Source organism: Embiotoca jacksoni, unplaced genomic scaffold, assembly GCF_022577435.1.
Source record: "Embiotoca jacksoni isolate LCO1_2020_lvr unplaced genomic scaffold, fEmbJac1.0.p SCAF_62, whole genome shotgun sequence".
Classification (NCBI taxonomy): Eukaryota; Metazoa; Chordata; class Actinopteri; family Embiotocidae; genus Embiotoca; species Embiotoca jacksoni.
The window spans coordinates 773,592-791,831 of NW_027185417.1; the positions used below are offsets into that span (position 1 = coordinate 773,592).

The following is an 18,240-nucleotide window of genomic DNA, read 5'->3' on the forward strand; positions in this document are numbered from 1 at the left end:
ATAATACATGCACATGGATTCCGCATCTTTGCATCCAGAGGGATAAACCTCCGGCTGTCCGTGTCACTTCCACCCCACACGGCTAAATTTAGCCTCGAATAACGGATTTGTGGAGGGTTTTTGTTTTTTTTACATTATTGTGACAACATGGCAGAAAAAGTGCGCAGATGCCCGATTGAAGTGCTTAAATTGAAACCGTATGATCAATGTAAATGCACCCCCCCCCCCCCCCCCCACCACCACCACCGCCTCGCCTCCAGCATTAGCACTAAGGTTACCGTACCTCGATTGTTCGCAGATCTCGGAGCAGAAAGGGTTAAAAGGAGAAAAATGATCTTTCATCCCTCAAAGCGCGAGTCGATCCATTTTTCTTTTTTGCCCCCCAAATCTTCTCGCAGCGCTCCGACGTCGGCTCGCTCGCTCGCATCGAAAACCGCCACGTCGGATCGTCTCGCCGTGAAACGACGACGACACACACACACCAAAAAAAAACCAAAACAACAACCGTGGGATTGTGCAGCTATACACGGGGCCTTTTTTTTTTTTTTTTTTTTTTTTTTTTTAATTTTTTTTTTTTTTTTTTTATCTGCCAGCTCCAGCGGTTTGGATGAGAAACGCAGCCATTTTCCATTAAAAATTAATAAGACGCGCAGTCGGAGCATGCGCAGAGCGGCGATCCGAAGGATGAGGAGAGAGGTTATTTCTCCTTCCTCTGCTCGACCACTTCAGACATCCAAACGCCGTTTTCGCTCCAAAGGCACGAAAAAAATAAAATAAAATTAAAAAATAAAAAAAAAAAAAAAAAAAAGGGGGGGGCTCTTTAGCAAAGGAGCTGCAAAAACCATCTTTATTTTTCATGTTGCAGTCCTGAAACAGAGCCGTGATCCAGTTTTAATGCTTACCAAACAACACTTCCCACTACTGATGAATAATATACAAACGAAAGGCTACTGAATAATTAATATTAGCAGTCAGCACAAAGGTACTGCATCCTGACAGATTGGATTATCCAAACAGCTGGACACATCCGGTTTATTTCCTTAGCAACACATTGTATCTATTGGGGGGGGGGGGTGGGGGAGGGTTTACAAACTAATTTCCTCTCACATTAATGTGGCCAAAACATAAAACATTTAAGTAACCCAGTCTCATATTTTAAGACATATTGCAGATTGTAGAATTGTGCTGGTTTGATGACACCCCTTTTGGTATTTCTGGTTTGTAGGTATAAAATTACTGGAAAAACAAAGTGAAGCACACCAAAAAAAAAAAAAAAAAAAAAAAAAAAAAAATTGAAGCAAACTAAACTCCGATAACTGAAGGGGAACATTATTAAAAATATAGACTAAAATATTTTTCGACCAATTTGACGAAACGGTAGAGATGGCGGTCTGTCGAGAGACGGGGAACTCCTCCAGCGAGGCCCGCTTCCTCCTCTACAACACTTTGTACCGGCCTTTGCTCGTCGGCTGGTACGAGTTTTGCTGAAAACGGAAAAGAAAGGAGAAACAAACAAACAAACAAACAAACAAACAAACAAACAAAGAGCAATGAGCGCCATATTTTACAGATCTTTGCCGAACAACCAGCTGCCGCGTATCCTCGTTTCAAGATACTCACTAATCTGATGAGCTCTTCCTTGATTAGCCGTGTAATCTCCGTTTTGGCTTTCTGCACAGCCAGTTCATTTGCACCTTAAAAAAAAAAAACACACAAAAAAAACAAAAACCACAATATTAATATTCAGTTTATGCAGTGAATAAGGAAACGGGACACCGTTAGAAGACGAATGTCCCCGAGGTGATTAAAAGGATGTCAAGAGAAAGAGCGGATTCCACAAGTGTAACAAGACGCTTTACGTTCCGCCGCCATATTGTTTCCCCCTCGTTAATATGAAGATTTACGCGGCAAGGAGCGTTCAAATGTAATCAGACCGTGGACTCTACTTAGTGCATATTAATAATGATAATAATAAAAAAGCAGCCGGCGATGTACGATTTCTCAGACACGTACTCTCGATAGCCAGGTAGATCTTGCGTTCTCCCTCCTTGGGCTCTTTGCCTGGAGGGAAATAGGTTCCCCTGATGGTGATGGCGGCTTCGGAGTATTCGCCGATCCTCTGCAAAGCTTCCTTAGACGTCACCTTCCACCTGGCCGTCTGGTGGAGGAGCAGAAAGGGGAACGTTTTTAGGAGGGGGTTTTTTTTTTTTTTGTTCCATAGTTTCTTTCCATTGAAATAGAAAAGAAAAGAAAAGAAAAATACTTTTAAAAAAAATTGCTTCCACTTTTCTGAGATGCTCGAGGAAAAACAGCGCAGTTTCTTAAATATATTAAATATATCGACTTTTTTTTTTTTCCTTTTTCTTTCTTTTTTTTTTTTTTTGAATGAAAGCCGAAATGAACTCACTCTCGTAATCTCGGTTGCGTTTTCAGAAACCGTAAAAGATAATTAGTCGAGCTAAATAATTTAAACAAAAGAAGTTTCCACACGAACGCAGTTTGTGTGAGAAACGATTGGGAACATTAGGAACATAAATCCTCCGCCAAGTTCTTTTCATACGCAGTAAGTAAAGAATGCCGTTAGAAACTTTAAACTCGATAATTGCTTATTTAGTGAAGGACGTTTAATGTTCAACGCCAGATGAAAACGCTATTTTTTTTTCCTTTCATCTCCGGTTGAAAGTTTCAAGCCCGTTTCACAACAAGGAGAAAACAAACAAACAAACAAACAAACAAAAAAAATAAAAAGATAAACACCAGATGAAGTTACGGCACGGAGAAAAATCCAAAATCCGAGGCAACCGAAATAAAAGAGGAACCGGCTGAATGAGCTCCCTCCGGTCGGGCGCTGCTGACCTGAGGGAAGTCGTTGATCTCCAGCTCCTCCTCGTATCTCTTGACGGTCTCGGCCTGCTCGGCGGCCTGCCGCTCCTCCTCCAGCTTCTCCACCGGGGTGTAGTTCAGCTTGGCGTTGATCTTCTCCGCCAGCTGCTCGGCGATGGTCTTGGCCGACACGGAGGGCGTCATGATGGTGCCGCCCCGCAGGATGGCGTTGGTGGCCTGCTGCATCACGTCCTGGAAACCGGGAGAGAGAGAGGGGGGGGGGGGGGGAGGGGAACGTTTTCTTTTTTTTTGTTGTTTTTTTTGTTTTTTTTAAACTCGGCTCGTTTGACGCGCGGACAAAAATCAAAATAAAACGTAAACCGTTGAGAAATCTGAAATGAATTCCAGGAGACGAACGGAGGAAAGGAGGCGTTTGGTGGAGAGCCTCCGACGCTCTCAGTGAAACAAATTCAAACTTTAGGTCTGTTTTGATTTTGATTTCTATCCACATGAGGACAGTGAAAACAGACGATACAATACAAAGAGTTTTAGTAATATACATGAATTTATACATCGACATTTTTGCTAGTTGGCACTGAACGCAAAGTACAAGCTGAGGCTCGTGGGAATGTTGTTGGTTTCGGTTATGAAGTCAAAACCAAAGTTTTCGGACAAACTTTAAAAAATTTTTTTTTTTTTAAAAACATTCAACGTGAAGACGGCGCCCGAGGAATGAAACTCCAGCGAACGGGACGCGGAGGTGTTCGACGTACCTGAGCCTCGGCTCCCAAGTTCTTCTGAGCGTTGATCTTGAGCGCCAGCCTTTTGGCCATCTCCAGTTTCTGGATGTTTCCGGCGGACGTGGGCCCGAGGCCCGGCATCCCCCCGGGGGCGGCGGCCGTCGACGCGGCGGATCCCGAACCTCCGGACGACGCTCCGGGAGCGGACAGATCCTTCACCCTCTTCTTGGAGTTGAACATGCTCTCGATTTGCTCCTCGATCTAAAAAAAAAAAAAAAAAAAAAAAAAAAAAAAGGAGGAGCGTCGTTCGTCGGGAGTTTATCGTGGAGCTTGTAATTTTGGGGAGGACGACACGTGACATTCGACGTGACAAAAGAAATCTAAAACCGGCTGAGAACGGTCTGGTGACATGTTACGACGTGGAACGCCGGGGAGTTTTCAAATCGCGCAATAAAACGGGGAAACGAAAAAGGTCGCTCACGTCCAGGGCTCCGTCCTCGTCGTCGGAGTCCTGCAGTCCGAGAGCAGCTTTCTGCAGCTTCTTCCTCTCGTTGGCCAAAGCGTGTTCCGTCTCGTCGAACTTGAACCCTTTTCCAGAGAAGCCGCTGCTGCTCTTAATGGATTTACCCTCCTGCACGGACGGAGGAGAGGGAAAAAAAAAAAAGAAGTAGATTCAAAGCTCACGTGGAAATTATATTTCGAGAAGTGCAAGAATTTCATTCTCCGCGTGTTTCTGGGTCGTTTTCGCTCTCTGTGTTGACATTATTATTAAATCCATTCAGCGCAAAGCCAGCGACGAATAAAGGGAGCGGTGAAATATGAATGGGAAGAAAACCGAGCGACATTTGAACGCAACAAATTAAGGTGATTTTCAGTCAAGAGGACGGTTCGTAGGTTTCCCAACATCAACATGCATACAATTCTGGGTAAAGACATCTATTAAATTCGCAAATAACACACTCGATTTCAAACATATATTTACACACTGCCGCAACGTGCTGTTAAAAAAAAAGAAGAAGAAGAAGAAGAAGAAGAAGGAAAAAAAAAAAAAAAGCATTTTACGGCTTTCTGTTGGTCTTTGAAGGAGCCCCAAAGCTTCTCCAGTTCCGGCGGGACGGGAGAGCCCGACAGCTCCAGGGCCTTGAGGATGTCACCGGCGTAGCGAGCCTGATCGTCGGTGATGAAGGTGTAGGCGAAGCCCTGGGAGAAGGAGCGGCACGTAGACGACAGCAAGATTTAAACTCGATTCATCAAGGATTCCATTTTAAAAGAGTATTCTACCGGAGACTGTCTTTTTTCTTTTTTTCTCCTTGACAGTTTTGTGTGTGTGTGTGTGTGTGTGTGTGTGTGTGTGTTATTGGTAGCCTCAAACTGCTTATTCTCAAGCAAAGATGGCGAGCAGGCTACAGATGTTGTGGGCGAGCTCCCCCCCCCCCCTCCAGATGTGTGCTGTGGACTGACCTTGTTGCCCGCTCTGCCCGTGCGTCCGGCCCGGTGCACGTAGTCCTCGTAGTGGTTGGGACAGTTGTAGTTGATCACCAGGATCAGCTGCTTGACGTCCAGGCCTCTGGCGGCCACCGAGGTGGCCACCATCAGACGGCACGCTCCGTTTTTGAAGTCGTTGATGATGCTGTCCCTGTCGTACTGGTCGATTCCTGAGAGCGCAAAAGGCGACGAACGTGTGAGCGACCGATACAGGGGGGGGTTACGTGCTCGAATAAATAAATAAATAAACCAAAAAACACACACACAAAAAAAAAAAAAAAGACGGTGTAATCTGTTCTATTAAAAAAAGGTTTAACTTGCAGACAAGAAATCAGATCGATTGTGTATTAAGGAGCGCGGTAAACAACGCATCTGACGTAAATCGCTGCGTTTTGCCGAGATTCGGCGCGAACTGTAATGGAAAAGCGACCAGTGAACCGTGTCCACGGATCCAAACGGACCTCCGTGTAGGGACATGCAGGGGTACGAGGCTTTCATCAGGTCTTTCAGCAGCGCGTCCGCGTGCTCCTGTTTGTCCACGAAGATGATGACGGATCCCTTCTCCTGGTAGTGACCCAAAATCTCCAGCAGCTTCAAGAACTTCTTGTCCTCCTCGATCACCAGCTGCAGACAGAAAATGCGAAAATCGACGAGAGGTGAGGGGGGGGGCGGGGGGGTCGGATTTGACGCAAATGGTTCTTTTTTTTTTTTTTTTTTTTGTCCTTCAACCAGAGAGATGAAACGCAGATCTTTTACCACGTGCTGTTCCACGTCCGAGCAGACGACACTGCGACCTCCCACCTGGATCTCGAGGGGCTTGGACAGGATCCTGCGGGCCAGCGCCTCCATGGCTCTGGGGAAGGTGGCCGAGAACATGACCGTCTGGCGGTCGGGACGCACGTTGTCCACAATGCGCATCACCTGGCGGAGGAGGCAGACAACACCGGGGAGCTTCAGACAACTCGCTGACACGCATTTTGACCCCGTGTATCTCAGCATATATTTTTGGCATAATAAAAAGTCTCAAATCAAAACCCGAAATATTCCAGAGTTGGTCCCCCCCCCCCCCCCTAATTTGCGCCGGTTTCTCAATATTTGTGCCGTTGTGCATCTCGTCGTTGCCAAATGTACAAAAGGACACATCATATGAAGACCTGTCGCTTCCTCCACGGTTGACAAACACGCAGAGTTGACAAAGGCGGCGTTTCATAAAAAGCACGAGAAGCTTCGTACGGTGGGGTGCAACCTCTGGCCCGAGACCCACCTGTGGCTCGAAGCCCATGTCGAACATTCTGTCTGCTTCGTCCAGCACCACGTACGTGACTCTGCGCAGGTTGGTGACCCGACCTACACGTCGAGGAAGAGGAGCACAAGGAAATCAGTCGACTTGGGAGGAAAAGTCGAGCCTCGATACGCATCCTGCCTTTCGTCAAAAGACATGAAACTAATCTAACAAACACAAGGACATCTTTTATAGGATACGACTACTTGACAAAAAAAAAAAAAAAAAAGTCATTCTAATATCAGCACATTTTTCTGGCCAGAGTTATTTTTTTTTTTTTATTATTTAATTTGCATTTTAGATTGTTCATTTCTTTGCTTGTCTCTGGTCTTGCGTACCATCTCATGACGGACCTGTAAATGTCAGAAAACAGCCTCAAGATACAAAACAAGAGATGGAGCCCCATCAAGCATTATCTGACCGAGCGCCTTTTCACCTACAAGGGAAACATATTACAGATTACATCGCATGTGTGGAAACAAGAAAAAAAAACAAAAAAAAAAACCCTCTCTTATAATAACAACTGCTCAAGAGTAAAATTACATAACACCACAATGGAAGTATCACCAAATATTAAATTACTTTCTAAACACATTTAAAAAGTATTTAATTTTTTTTTTTTACATTTGCATGCAAAGACACAGTGCTGCACAGACCTCTACAAATGACATTTATCCCCAGATGATTCCAAATCCAAAGTAATTAGCGAGACAGACGAAGTATCACAGATGCAGGCCATGTGAAAGTAGGTGGAAAGTTTCGCAGTGTGCTTTGAATATCAAGAGCGACAAGCAGCAGTGCAGAACCCTGGTTGGGCATTCAGGCAAGAGTAAAAGAAAGATCCTCACTGACCTACGTCCACGTTACAATACAGTTATCAAACATGGTGGTCGTTTCCCGGCGAAGAGACATGAGGGACCGTGGAGGCAGCACCGCGTCCACCTACCTGCACTCGCCCTGATCTTCAGGAAACGCACCACTTTGTCTCGTAGATATGACCGATCCCAAAAAGTGGTCAAATAATGTCAAGAGTTTAGTAAGTGGTACTGATTCGGTTCACACTGTATGTATTTAATCCATGCAGAGCAATTAAAAAATAAATAACAGGCATCAACAGCAATTTACGTCCTATTAAGAGTAAAGGTCGAGGTGGATGAACTCACCGCTGTTGGCCCCCAGCATGTCGATCATTCTTCCCGGTGTGCACACGATGATCTCGGCGCCTCTCTTCAGCTCAGCAATCTGCAATCAAACGACGCTATTAACGCGGCATTTGAAAACCCCGTAGCACAATTTATAATCAATTATTCTCATTCTGGATTCATCAATTGGGGATTTTCTTAATTACTGGATTCATCATTCCATTTGTATGCCACTTGGTTTTAATTAGGGTGTTGCTAGGTGACTATTGGAGTGTTGCTATGCGGTTGCTAGGGCATTCCTCTCAGTATTTGGCTTCACTGACAGGTTTTTTTTGTTGTTGTTGTTGTTGTTGTTACATTGTGGCACATTTTGGAGGGAACAACGCAGTGCAGAAATTTTAGACTTAAAATGTGGACAATTACAAACATACTGCATATGAGCATTCATCTAAAGGGGAGGGGTGCGTTCGCCAGCAGCTGGGGTTTGGAGTTTAGACAAAGCGTTGCAAATAAAGACAAGAGAAAACATGATTGTTTACCTGTTCGCTGATCCCCGTGCCTCCGTAAACACACACCACTCTGAGTCCCAGCGGTTTGGAGAACTTCTTGCACTCCTTTGTGATCTGCAGAGCCAACTCTCTGGTCGGAGTCATGATTACAGCTGCGGGGGAGTGGGAGGGAAACACGAGAATACATATTTTACTCACATTTTCTCAGTTTAAAACGGTAAGAAGAAGAAAAAAAAAAAAAAGAATTTATTATAAAGCAAAGAAGGACATCGTTCATCGTTTTCTATTTGAATATGCACAGCCGAAAACCTTCCCGGAAGTGTTAAGAGTGACGCTTGAATGAAGCGCTAAATGATGTGTTCCTTACTAATGGGTCCCTCGGACTCCTCTAAGGGCCTCTGGTCCATGATGTGTCGGAACATGGGGAGGAGGAAAGCGATGGTTTTCCCGCTGCCGGTCTTGGCGATGCCGATCAGGTCTCGTCCCGACATGATGGCAGGGATGGCCTGGGCCTGGATGGGCGTGGGCTTCTCGTAGCTGTGCCTGGGTACAGTCGGGAGAAAGAAATGAATATGGTGCGGTGGTTTCCTGGTCAGAAAGAAGTACAATCTAAAGATGATTTTTAGACCAGGGGGAAAAAATGCTTTTATATATATATATTTCTAAAGACAGACTGAGATACGAGTGGTTATTCTTTTTAAAAGTTGAATGGTTACGCAATCTCGTGTCCCTGTAACTCACTTCATCTACAAGCAGCCATTTACAAGTTTACTGCTGACCTATCTTTTCATGAAACTGATTAACTTTCATTTTTTTTTTTTTTTTAGACAAGATCATTGACGAATACCATATTGCCGCCCAACAGATTGACAAATCGTTCAGATTAACAGTTCAAAATCGGTCAGACTCACTTCTTCATGGCGTTGAGGATCTTCATCGACACCCCACACTGCACCCAGGTCTTGATGGGTTTGGGACAGCCCTTCCCTTTGACGATGATGCCCTCCAGTTCCAGTCTGTACGAGTTCACTTCTGTATTTGTTAAAAAAAATAAAAAAAAAAAAAAAAGAAGCTCAGAGATGGTAGACGAGTAGTGAAGGATTACAAAAGACAAGTATCCTGAATACAAGGGCAGATTCTCAAATAATACACAGTATAAGTTTATACGCTGCAAAACATAAACCAGGATTCTCTTGTTTAACCGCTGGATGGAAAAACCTGCGCTTTAGGCCATAGACGCATTTCAATCAATACTCGGCTCACACTGATGATGGACAAATATCAACACCATAAACTGGCAGAAATATCACTGTGAACCTCGACGGTAGCAACTTCTCTTTGTATGTTTGCAGCTAAAATAAACCACACGGCTTTAAAAGTGCGAAATGAATTAAATCAAAATATGAAGCCGTGAGTGACATACCGTTGACTGTTTTCATATTAAAAAACCTCCGTGTTCCGTTCACTGACCTTCAGTTGTCATCTTGGCCAGCTCGGGCACCTCCACGTAGAAGTTTTTGCGGTAGGTTTCATACTGGATCTTCCCGTGGTCGACAGGCTCCAGGATCTTCCTCTGTTTGGTCTGGAAGCCCGTCAGAGCCGTCTGGAGGTCCACCTCCTCCTCCTCCGAGGAGTACTGTCAAACACAACGGCCGCATTTCAGACAGTCGGCCAGACGATCCCCATCAGGAGGAAAGTCTTAATCTTGAATTAGGAGCTCTGGTTGTATTTCCACTACGCCGGGGGAAACTAAAATAGTCTCACGAGCACAGAGAGAAGACACTCTTTTATTAAATAATAGAAGCAGGGATTGAAACGCACCTCCATGGCATCCTGGTCGTTCTCCATCAGCTCACCCTTCTTCTTGTGCATGTGAGGTCCTTTTTTGGTTTTAACGACCGTCACCACTTTGGTTACGGTCATTGCTCCTTTCTGTTGAAGATTAAAAAAAACTTTAAAAAAACTTTAAAAAAAAAAGAAAGACAAAACATCCAGAAAGAAGACATCTGGTGCAAAACTAGAAAACAAAATGGATGGCGATAACGTGACGCCAACGAAATCACCAACGAACAGTCCAGTCTGCGTCACTACATTTATCGAGGTCAAGTTAACGCGGCTAAACAAAAGCCGACTAATGGAAATATACAAGACTTCTATTTCCAACGTGATGCAGTCTTTGGTTCACATGCTCACCTTGTCGTTTCCTCTCATGGCGCCCATGTTGAACTTCTTCACCTCCTGCTTCACCTCCTCCATGTAGGCGTCCAGAGGGTCCACGTCGTCCTCCTCGGGCTGCTGCTCCATGGGAATCTCCTTCTCCTTGTCGCCCTCCTCTTTCTTCTCCTCCTTTACCTCCTTCTCTTTCCTCTCCACCTTGCCGTCCACGTCCTCGTCGTCGTCTCCCTCCATCAGAGCCGAACCCTCCTCGTCGTCGTCTAGAACGGAGAGTCAATCGCAAAGCTCGTATTGGGAAGTGACAATCAATGGATTGAATGATGACTGAAATGACCCTGAAGATGAAGGTATTTCAGTTCCTTTGAAGGAGGGAATTTTCTCTTCAAGACACAATGATTCATTAAAAATAAAACAACACATGGGGGGAGGGAGGGAGTGGGGATTAAACCCAAGCCTTTCTACCAACAGGATAAATCTGTCAACTAAAACTTTAAATTGGTTAACTTGGCTCACTCCTGGTGGGTTACACGTTCTACTTCATAGTGATAACCAGGGCAGGTTTAAACAAAAGTACTGCAGGTTATTCTTAACCGTTCTTCCTCACCTTCGTCATCCTCCAGGCTCCATTTCTTGCCCTGCTTCATCTCCTCCAGTTCCTTCTTGATCTCTCCAATGTTTTCGATGGCTTTCTTCCTCTGCTCTTCCCTCCACTTCTCGACGCGCTCCTTCCTCTTCCTCATCTCCTCCTCCAGCTTGTTCTGGTCAAAGTCTTGCTGCAAAAGAAAGATCCTTCAGATATTATATTGATCCTCCAACCGTGTGGAGATCTTTCAGGAGGAAAGGCGAGGCGACTTTAATTATACGGCAATATCTTTACGAAGAAAAGCACGAGAGAGGAAACTCGGGTTAGAACTTACATCCTCAACTTTCTCATCTTCTTTCTCCTCTTTAACCTTTTTCTTGTCAGATACAGGATCCAGGTTGTCTTTCTCTTTGCTTCTCGGCCTGTAGGGCAGACAGAAACCAGGAGGATAAGATCAGATCAAACAAGGCAAGAAAAGTGCTGGCTTCATTTTTAACCTCGTACAAATGTCTTTGACAGAAAATCTTCGGGTGAACAACGTTTTTTTCTTTAATAAAAGGGGCAAACCACCTACACAGGATACCTTTGTTAACAGTACGCGCTGTATCTCGCCCGAATAAAATGCTATTGTGACAAGGAGGAATCAACACGAGTCTATCACATTGTCTCCCAGTCTGTGCTTCTGAAATATACAAACTCATTCAGTTTACACAGGATTTCAGGGATTTCTGTTACCAGAGCTGGTAGACAAGTTTTTTTTGTGTTTTTTTTTTTTTTTAAAGACTCACTTTTCATCTGTTCTCCTGCTCTTCCCAGCGCTGCCAGATCGGGACCTGCGGGCTCGGGTCCTGCTGCCTGACCTCCTCCTGTCTCGGCTTCTGGACCTCCTCCTGTCTCGGTCTCTGGTCGGCAAAAGTAAAACATTTACATTACACTCAGCTGACGCTTTTACCCAAAGCGACTTACAATAAGTGCATTTCAAACCGCGAGGGTACAAAAACCCAGAACAGCAGGAATCAAGAAAACACAATTTCTTCAAGAAAGCCAAAATACAAACATATCTCATGTTAACGCAACACACAGTTTGGTCCATTTCATCCTCCCGAGTGTTCTCAAACAATCCGACTAAAACCAACAGTGTTGTAATCTCGTGCTGACGGCGCCACATCATATCGACTCCGCTCCAAGTCTCTTCTTCTGGGACTCGTCAGGCAATTAAAGTGCTCCCGAACTGCGGTCGAACTGGCTGTATTACACCGAAAACTGTGGTGCAAATTATACGTGGTCGTTTGTACAGCCGGTGGAACAAATAAAGAGAAAGCTGCGAATACAAACAGACCAAAATCTCTCCCTGCCACTGGGTTTTTTTTAATTTTTTTTTTTAGGTTAGGTAGTTACTTTATTAATCCCCAAGGGGAATTTTAATAACAGAATAATAAAAAGCAATAAAATAGCAGTAAAAAAAAAAATATTAAATATAAAATGCACAGTATATATCTATATATATATATATTATATACAAACAACCAATTACACCAATTTGGACATTACACCGTGGCTGTTCCTTTAAAATGTAAAGTGCTGCAGTCCCCCCCCCCCCCCCCCCACACACCCCCTCCTTCAATAATAAAAAAGACTCGCGCTTTGTCTACGTACAATAACCTACGTCCAAACACACCTGGCTCGTTTCCTGTCCCTGGACCGGGAGCGGCGTCGCTCCCGGCTCCGTGACCTCTCTCTCCGGTTCCGGTCTCGGTCGTCTTTCTTGGAGCGTTTGTCCGGGGAGCGACTCTTAGATCGGCTACCCGACCGCCCGCGGGACGCGGAGCGTTTCCTGTAATGTCTAAAGGATCAGACAGCAGAAGAAACAAAAACAAAACAACAACAAAAACAAAAAAAACAAAAAAAAACAAAAACAACATCAAGCTGATTGAAAACTATTTACGAGAGAAATGTTTGAAATCGTATTTGTGTTGACTAACGTGCTTTTTTTTTTTTTTTTTTTGGTGTGCTAACGTGCTAATGTTAGCCATCGACGTTTTAAACAGTTTATCAACGACAGCGGAGACTCGCAATCGACTGCGCCAAAGAGCAAAACGTTCATCTGACATACCTGGACTCACGCCCCATTGCTATTCCACGAAGTAAGCTCTTAAAAAAAAACAAAATTCAAATTATCTGACAGATAACAACGAGTCCTGTGCGTTGGACGGCTGAACCTGTTACGTGAGAAACCTGCGACGCTTAAAAAAAAACACTTGCGGCGGACAGCGCGGTGCGCCGCCCCGCGGCGGGAGGTCAGAAGTGCAACTCTAAAAAAATGATTCCCATTTAACAACAGAAGTAGACGCTTCAGAGCTATGAAGTGATTTTTTTTTTTTTAAATAAATCCCATTATCCCCCTAATTAAAAATTAAACGCAAAAACTATTACTAATATTCTGACTGCTCAATATGGTTAAAATTAAAATATGTTTTTCATCAAATGATCCCAAATTGATCTTGCAAGTCTTGTGCATGGCATCAGATAAAAAAGCTTTGGTATATGAAGTATGAACGCAGAATTATTGCTCAATTGTACCTGCAAATCCCATTCTGAGATTACGTGTGATTGTGATTTAGAGAGGCCTAGAAAATGAAATTAAACTCTTGACAGGAAAGTAAAAAAAAAAGAGAGAAAAAGTCACACAAGTAGTATTTATTTGGTATGAACCGTCCGGTTATTCACTCCTGTGTATGTTTCAAAGCAGAGACCGTTTACATCACGTCGACACTAAGTTCATTACTGAAGTTCAAATATGTAAGATACTGCTAGAGCCATTAAAAACGTCTTTTTTTTTTTTTCCTGCAAATTTATCAAAAACAATCAGGTAGGTCAGACAAGTCGTAGGATAAATCACACCAATTAATTTACATGAAAAAAATATTCACATTAATAAATTAATTTAGATTAAGGGTTTAAAAAAAAAAAAAAAAAGCGAGTATACTGTACATGTAGTATGTATGAACGAGGCTTGAACAAAGCAAAGCGGGGACACGTCAGCAAAACTACTCGGCACAAATAAACGCACAAACTCCCGCTGCCTCGCGCGAAACCACGGCGACGGTAATCTCCAGTAAAAACCCAAAACACTCCCAAGTTCACTGCGATTTCAAGCTCACGGACGTGCAAAACAATACACTCCACATTGTAGGACTAAATGCTTAAGAGGAAGAGGAAGAGGAAGAGGAAGAAGAGGAGGAGGAGGAGGAGGGGAAAGGTTGTCTATTAGGTTGGTGGCCCCTTTCTAAAGAAAGAAGAAAGATTGCCAGAAAAACATTTGAAGTTAAAGTGCCGCCTACAGAAGGAAATCTGTCACAACACAAATGCAACCAATCAAAGGAGAGTTTCCTTAAAACACCTTGAATCAACTTGGATGAAATCATCATCATCATCAGCCGATAAGAAACCTCCAAAAAAATGTTCTGTAATGTTTTTTTGAATACTGAAATTATCTTCTTTTTTTTTTAATTGCTACCTAACTGAAAGCTGCTCTGAGGATTTTGTCATTTAATCCTCGGTCTATTTATACTTTATTAGTTTTGTTCCCCCTGGCCATTTCTCTATTTAAGATATTGAGACTGCGTTCAAAGCTCTTAATCTCAGTTTAAAATTTTTTTTTTTTTTTTTTAACACTTTCTGATGGATTTAAAACGGCCGTTTCTCCAACGTTCACGTCATTAAGCGTGTTTAAAAATTGATGCCGAACGCATTTACTTCCTTTCTGCCGCTTGTTCTCAATAGAAAAGCTTCAAACGTGTCCCAGCGGCCTCGGCGGAGGGCCGTGAACTCGGGAGTTAAATCTCCGAGATTGATCGCGGAGAAAAAGAAGAGCGAGAGCAACAGATTTAACTCGGCAACCTCAGAATGAAGTCGGAAAGCTCTGCGTAATCACCCTTTTGCTTGAAGGAAGGTTTTTATTGGAGCGCCGTTGACGGTGAACGTGGTCGGAGGCGCAGACGCCGTCATCGGTGAGGAGGAGGAGGAGGAGGAGGAGGAGGGGTGATGATATTCTGTATTTGGGGAAATGGGAACCAAACACACAAAACACAAACTGTCCTCCTGTTTGTCAACAAAAAAACAACAACCCGGGGGAGGAGGAGGCGTGGGGGGAGACGGGAGGGGGGGAGACGGGAGGGGGGAGGGTCTGTAACAGCCACTGGACTCTGTGGTCACAACTATGATCGTAAGGCAGCAGGGATTCCTTTTCCAGACTGTCAACAACGGGCGAGCACCAGAGGGCGCAAACGAGCATGCCTGGTTGCTATGGGAACCAGAGGAAAAGGGGGGGGGGGTGATGGGGGGGGGGAGGGGGAGGGGGTCACCGAGGTCCTCCTCGTCCATCAGGGAGTCTCTGAGCCAAAGAGCAGCAGGATCTCGTGCGAGAAGGTGAAGGTGAAGAAGTAGACGCAGAGGTCGGCGAAGACGTCGCCCATCCTCCTGTAGGTGTCCATGGAGCGGTTGATGACCTCGGCGGGGATGCCGGACAGCAGCAGGGCGGCAGTCAGCACGGTGGTCTGGGTCTTCTTCTCCACCTGGAGGACGACGCATCACCGAGGGGTTATTTTCCTCTTGTCGTCATTGTTATTATTATTATTCTTAAAAACAGCAAATCCCAGAGAAGCTAAATTACCGAGCGCGGTAGTTCAGGCATAAAGACTGGGAGCAGCGAGCGACGTTTAAAAATACACCGGAAGCTCACAAACTAACACGATCAATTTTAATATCCTAATCTGTAAAAAAAAAAAAAAAAAAAAAAAAAATCGAACAGGGAGTTCAAAAACAACAAGAAGCGATTGGGGTAAGAAGTCAGTTGAAGGTTTTTGAATATGGAGCGACAGCTTCATTGTTGTTTTTTGTTTTTTTTTCTTCCATTGATTGATGAACCTTATCATCACTACTGCAAACTCACCTTCGGAAAGTATTTGGACAATCCCATGTAGGCCAGTTCCAGTGTCAGAAATGGAGCAAATATGGACTAGAAGGGGAAAAGAGAGTGAAATAATTTTACACCATCACGGCGTGTAGTATTAATACAAAAATCAAGAATCGGTAACAGAAGTAAGATGCAGAATTGTTTTGTTTTTTTGTGCATTTCTAATTTTAACTTTTCACATTTTCTGTACGTGTACATTTATTGTCTGAGGTAGGGAGATACTAAATGTAAAAATGCACAATATATACACAAAAAAAAAAAAAAAAAAAAAGATTACATTAAACAACAGTGTTATTGTTTGAAACGATGATGCCCCCGGCGGCGCGGCGTCGACGGGCAGGAAGCCTCACCAGATACTTGCAGACGAACACCCGGACGAACAGCGCGAGGAGGATGCTGCCGACGAGCCTGAAGATCCTGAAGGGGTCCAACTCCTCCGGCTCGGCGGCTCCGTCCTCGGCCGGCTTCTCGTTGGCCAGCTGACTCCGCAGCTTCATGGCATCGTCGAAGCGAGACAGGTACTTCTGGAGGCCCCGGCGCGGGGAGCCGCCGCCGCCGCCGCCGCCGAGGTCGTCCGGCGCCCCCCGCTCGCCCCTCGGCCTCTGCCGGACCCCTCCGAGGTCATCCTCCAGCAGAGACGCCCCCCCCGTGCGCGTCGCCGCAGGGCGGCGGCGAGCCCCTCCTCTCCGGGGTGGCGCCGTGGGAGCGGCTGCCGAGCGCGGAGGCCTCCGGCGGGAAGGGAGACGGTCTCGGGGAGGACGCAGACGAGGACCACGTCTCCGTCCTGTCGAGGTCCAGGTGGAACCGGGGTTCTGTGGGACGAAGGGACGCTCCTGCTGAGGAGAAAGTAACATCAGCGATGCTTATTTTTAAAAAAAAAATTTTTTTACATCCAGTCTTTAAAAACGTTAACAGAGAAGACGATCTGTCGACGCGATGAAGGCTATTTTGAAACTTTTTGGTTTTTTTTTAAACATTTAACAGACTAAAAGAATGAATAACCAGGGAGGATGTCTGTGAAGACAGATGACGTCAAACGTCCTCAGAAACTCTCCAGGAGGTTCTTTTTTTTTCTCCACCTCAGTATATATATATATATATATATTATGAAGTGAATAATGGCCACGAAGTTTGTTTTTGACCAAGACCCATAGACTCCAGATATTCTGACGAGTTGTGGCATAATTTCAAATTCTCAAATGCAACTTCACTTGTGGATGCAAAAAAAATAAAAAATAAATAAATAAAAATCGCACACTGCAGAAATGCTTAAATCATTTTTAGTGCTTTAGAAACAAAATCAACTACGACATTTGAGAGAGAGAAAAAAAAACACCTTTGGTGTCCTAGATTTGATATTTCACGTCAGCTGTGTGGAAAAACAAAACAAAAATAAAAAAAAATAAAAACGTGTACTATTTCTTTTGCTGCATGTTGAGTCAGCACATTTAGATCCCCCGACCGAGAACACGTGTCACACTTCTTGTAGCTCATCCATTCATATGACGTGTGTAATCATCCTTATTGACCACGTGATTGACCGCAGCCAGCTGTAAAACAAAGGGGGGGGGGGGGTATGAGGGGGGGGGGTCCCACTTCTCACCACACACACACACACACACACACACACCGTTAATCTCAGACTCGTTTTTGGCGTAGCCCACGATCCTGTTCATCCGGTCCTCCGAGTTCATGAGCAGCTTTCTCCTGCGGATCTCCGCTCTCCTCTGCGCCGCCGACACGGAGCTCGTCCTCTCCTCGCTGGCCTCGCTCGACTCCATGTTGGCAAATTAAATAAATGAAGTGTCGACTACAAAAAAACAACAACCTATTTTTTTTATAGATATATTATTATTATTATATATACACGGGACACGAGAAACGAGAAACTAGCTCACTGCCGACTGCACAAAAAGGCTCAGACCAGTGAACCGCTCCGTCTGAAGAGAGAGGACGCACAGTGATGTCGTCACCGCAGAGGATGACGGATTGTTTTTTTTGTTTTGTTTTTTTAACCAGATTTATTTTTTATTTTTTATTTTATTTTTTTAACCCCTCAGACGCCTGGCGGGAAACAAAGCTCGAGCCTGTTTGATCTGGTTATGTCATGAATTTTTTTTTTTTTTTTTTTTTTTTTTTTTTTAAAGAGACATTTAACATTTAAGGAAATTTACTGCTATTTTATTGTTTTTCTATTATTTCTATTATTATCTTATTGCTTCCTGTATGCTGCTGTAGCGAAAAAAATTTCCCCTCGGGGATTAATAAAGTAACTACCTAACCTAACCGTTTTGTAATGTTAGTTTACCTCCTTTCATTTGAAACAAATAGCCTCATATTTTATCTAAAAAAAGAAGAACATGGGGCCATAATTATGTCTACTACAAACATTGCTAATTATTTAAAAAAAAAATTATTCAAATTATGTAATTATCTTTTCTCCTAATTTTTGGTTAAATCATCTGGTCCTTTGTGAAATAGTCAGAAATGCCCAACGCAGTTTCCTTTTGTTGTTTTCAGAAGTCT

The 18,240-nt window shown here is 44.1% G+C and overlaps 3 protein-coding genes across 5 annotated transcripts in view; all 3 read right to left on the reverse strand.

Moving 5' to 3' along the window:
* Nucleotides 1-747, reverse strand: part of cunh5orf24 (chromosome unknown C5orf24 homolog) — a 3,298-nt gene extending 2,551 nt beyond the window's left edge. Inside the window, exon 1 of one of the 2 annotated variants that reach the window (XM_069174863.1) lies at nucleotides 284-747. The gene's annotated coding sequence lies outside the window, so the exon portion shown is untranslated. The remainder of the gene's footprint in view (nucleotides 1-283) is intronic. The other variant, XM_069174862.1, reaches the window with a different exon arrangement.
* Nucleotides 748-829: 82 nt separating this feature from the next.
* ddx46 (DEAD (Asp-Glu-Ala-Asp) box polypeptide 46) lies at nucleotides 830-12,972 on the reverse strand. 2 transcript variants are annotated; one of them, XM_069174859.1, is made up of 23 exons: nucleotides 12,853-12,972; nucleotides 12,418-12,573; nucleotides 11,528-11,641; nucleotides 11,074-11,161; nucleotides 10,761-10,929; nucleotides 10,175-10,416; nucleotides 9,803-9,913; nucleotides 9,452-9,617; nucleotides 8,893-9,013; nucleotides 8,349-8,524; nucleotides 8,012-8,133; nucleotides 7,494-7,572; nucleotides 6,313-6,395; nucleotides 5,805-5,969; nucleotides 5,510-5,672; nucleotides 5,025-5,218; nucleotides 4,626-4,763; nucleotides 4,045-4,194; nucleotides 3,597-3,824; nucleotides 2,857-3,075; nucleotides 2,014-2,158; nucleotides 1,621-1,694; nucleotides 830-1,484 (listed from the first exon to the last, which is right to left on the reverse strand). In XM_069174859.1, exons 1-23 carry the CDS (start codon nucleotides 12,867-12,869, stop codon nucleotides 1,437-1,439), a joined length of 3,168 nt encoding a protein of 1,055 aa, XP_069030960.1. In that variant the 5' UTR covers nucleotides 12,870-12,972; the 3' UTR covers nucleotides 830-1,436. The 2 variants fall into 2 exon arrangements, with proteins under 2 accessions (XP_069030960.1, XP_069030959.1); XM_069174858.1 differs by having other exon boundaries at nucleotides 12,418-12,582.
* A 449-nt stretch (nucleotides 12,973-13,421) lies between these two features.
* On the reverse strand, nucleotides 13,422-17,677 carry camlg (calcium modulating ligand). The gene is given in 5 exon segments (XM_069174823.1): nucleotides 13,422-15,313; nucleotides 15,691-15,756; nucleotides 16,065-16,358; nucleotides 16,360-16,547; nucleotides 17,345-17,677. Coding segments are annotated over 5 exon segments (891 nt in total). The 5' UTR covers nucleotides 17,496-17,677; the 3' UTR covers nucleotides 13,422-15,121.
* Nucleotides 17,678-18,240: the final 563 nt, after the last annotated feature.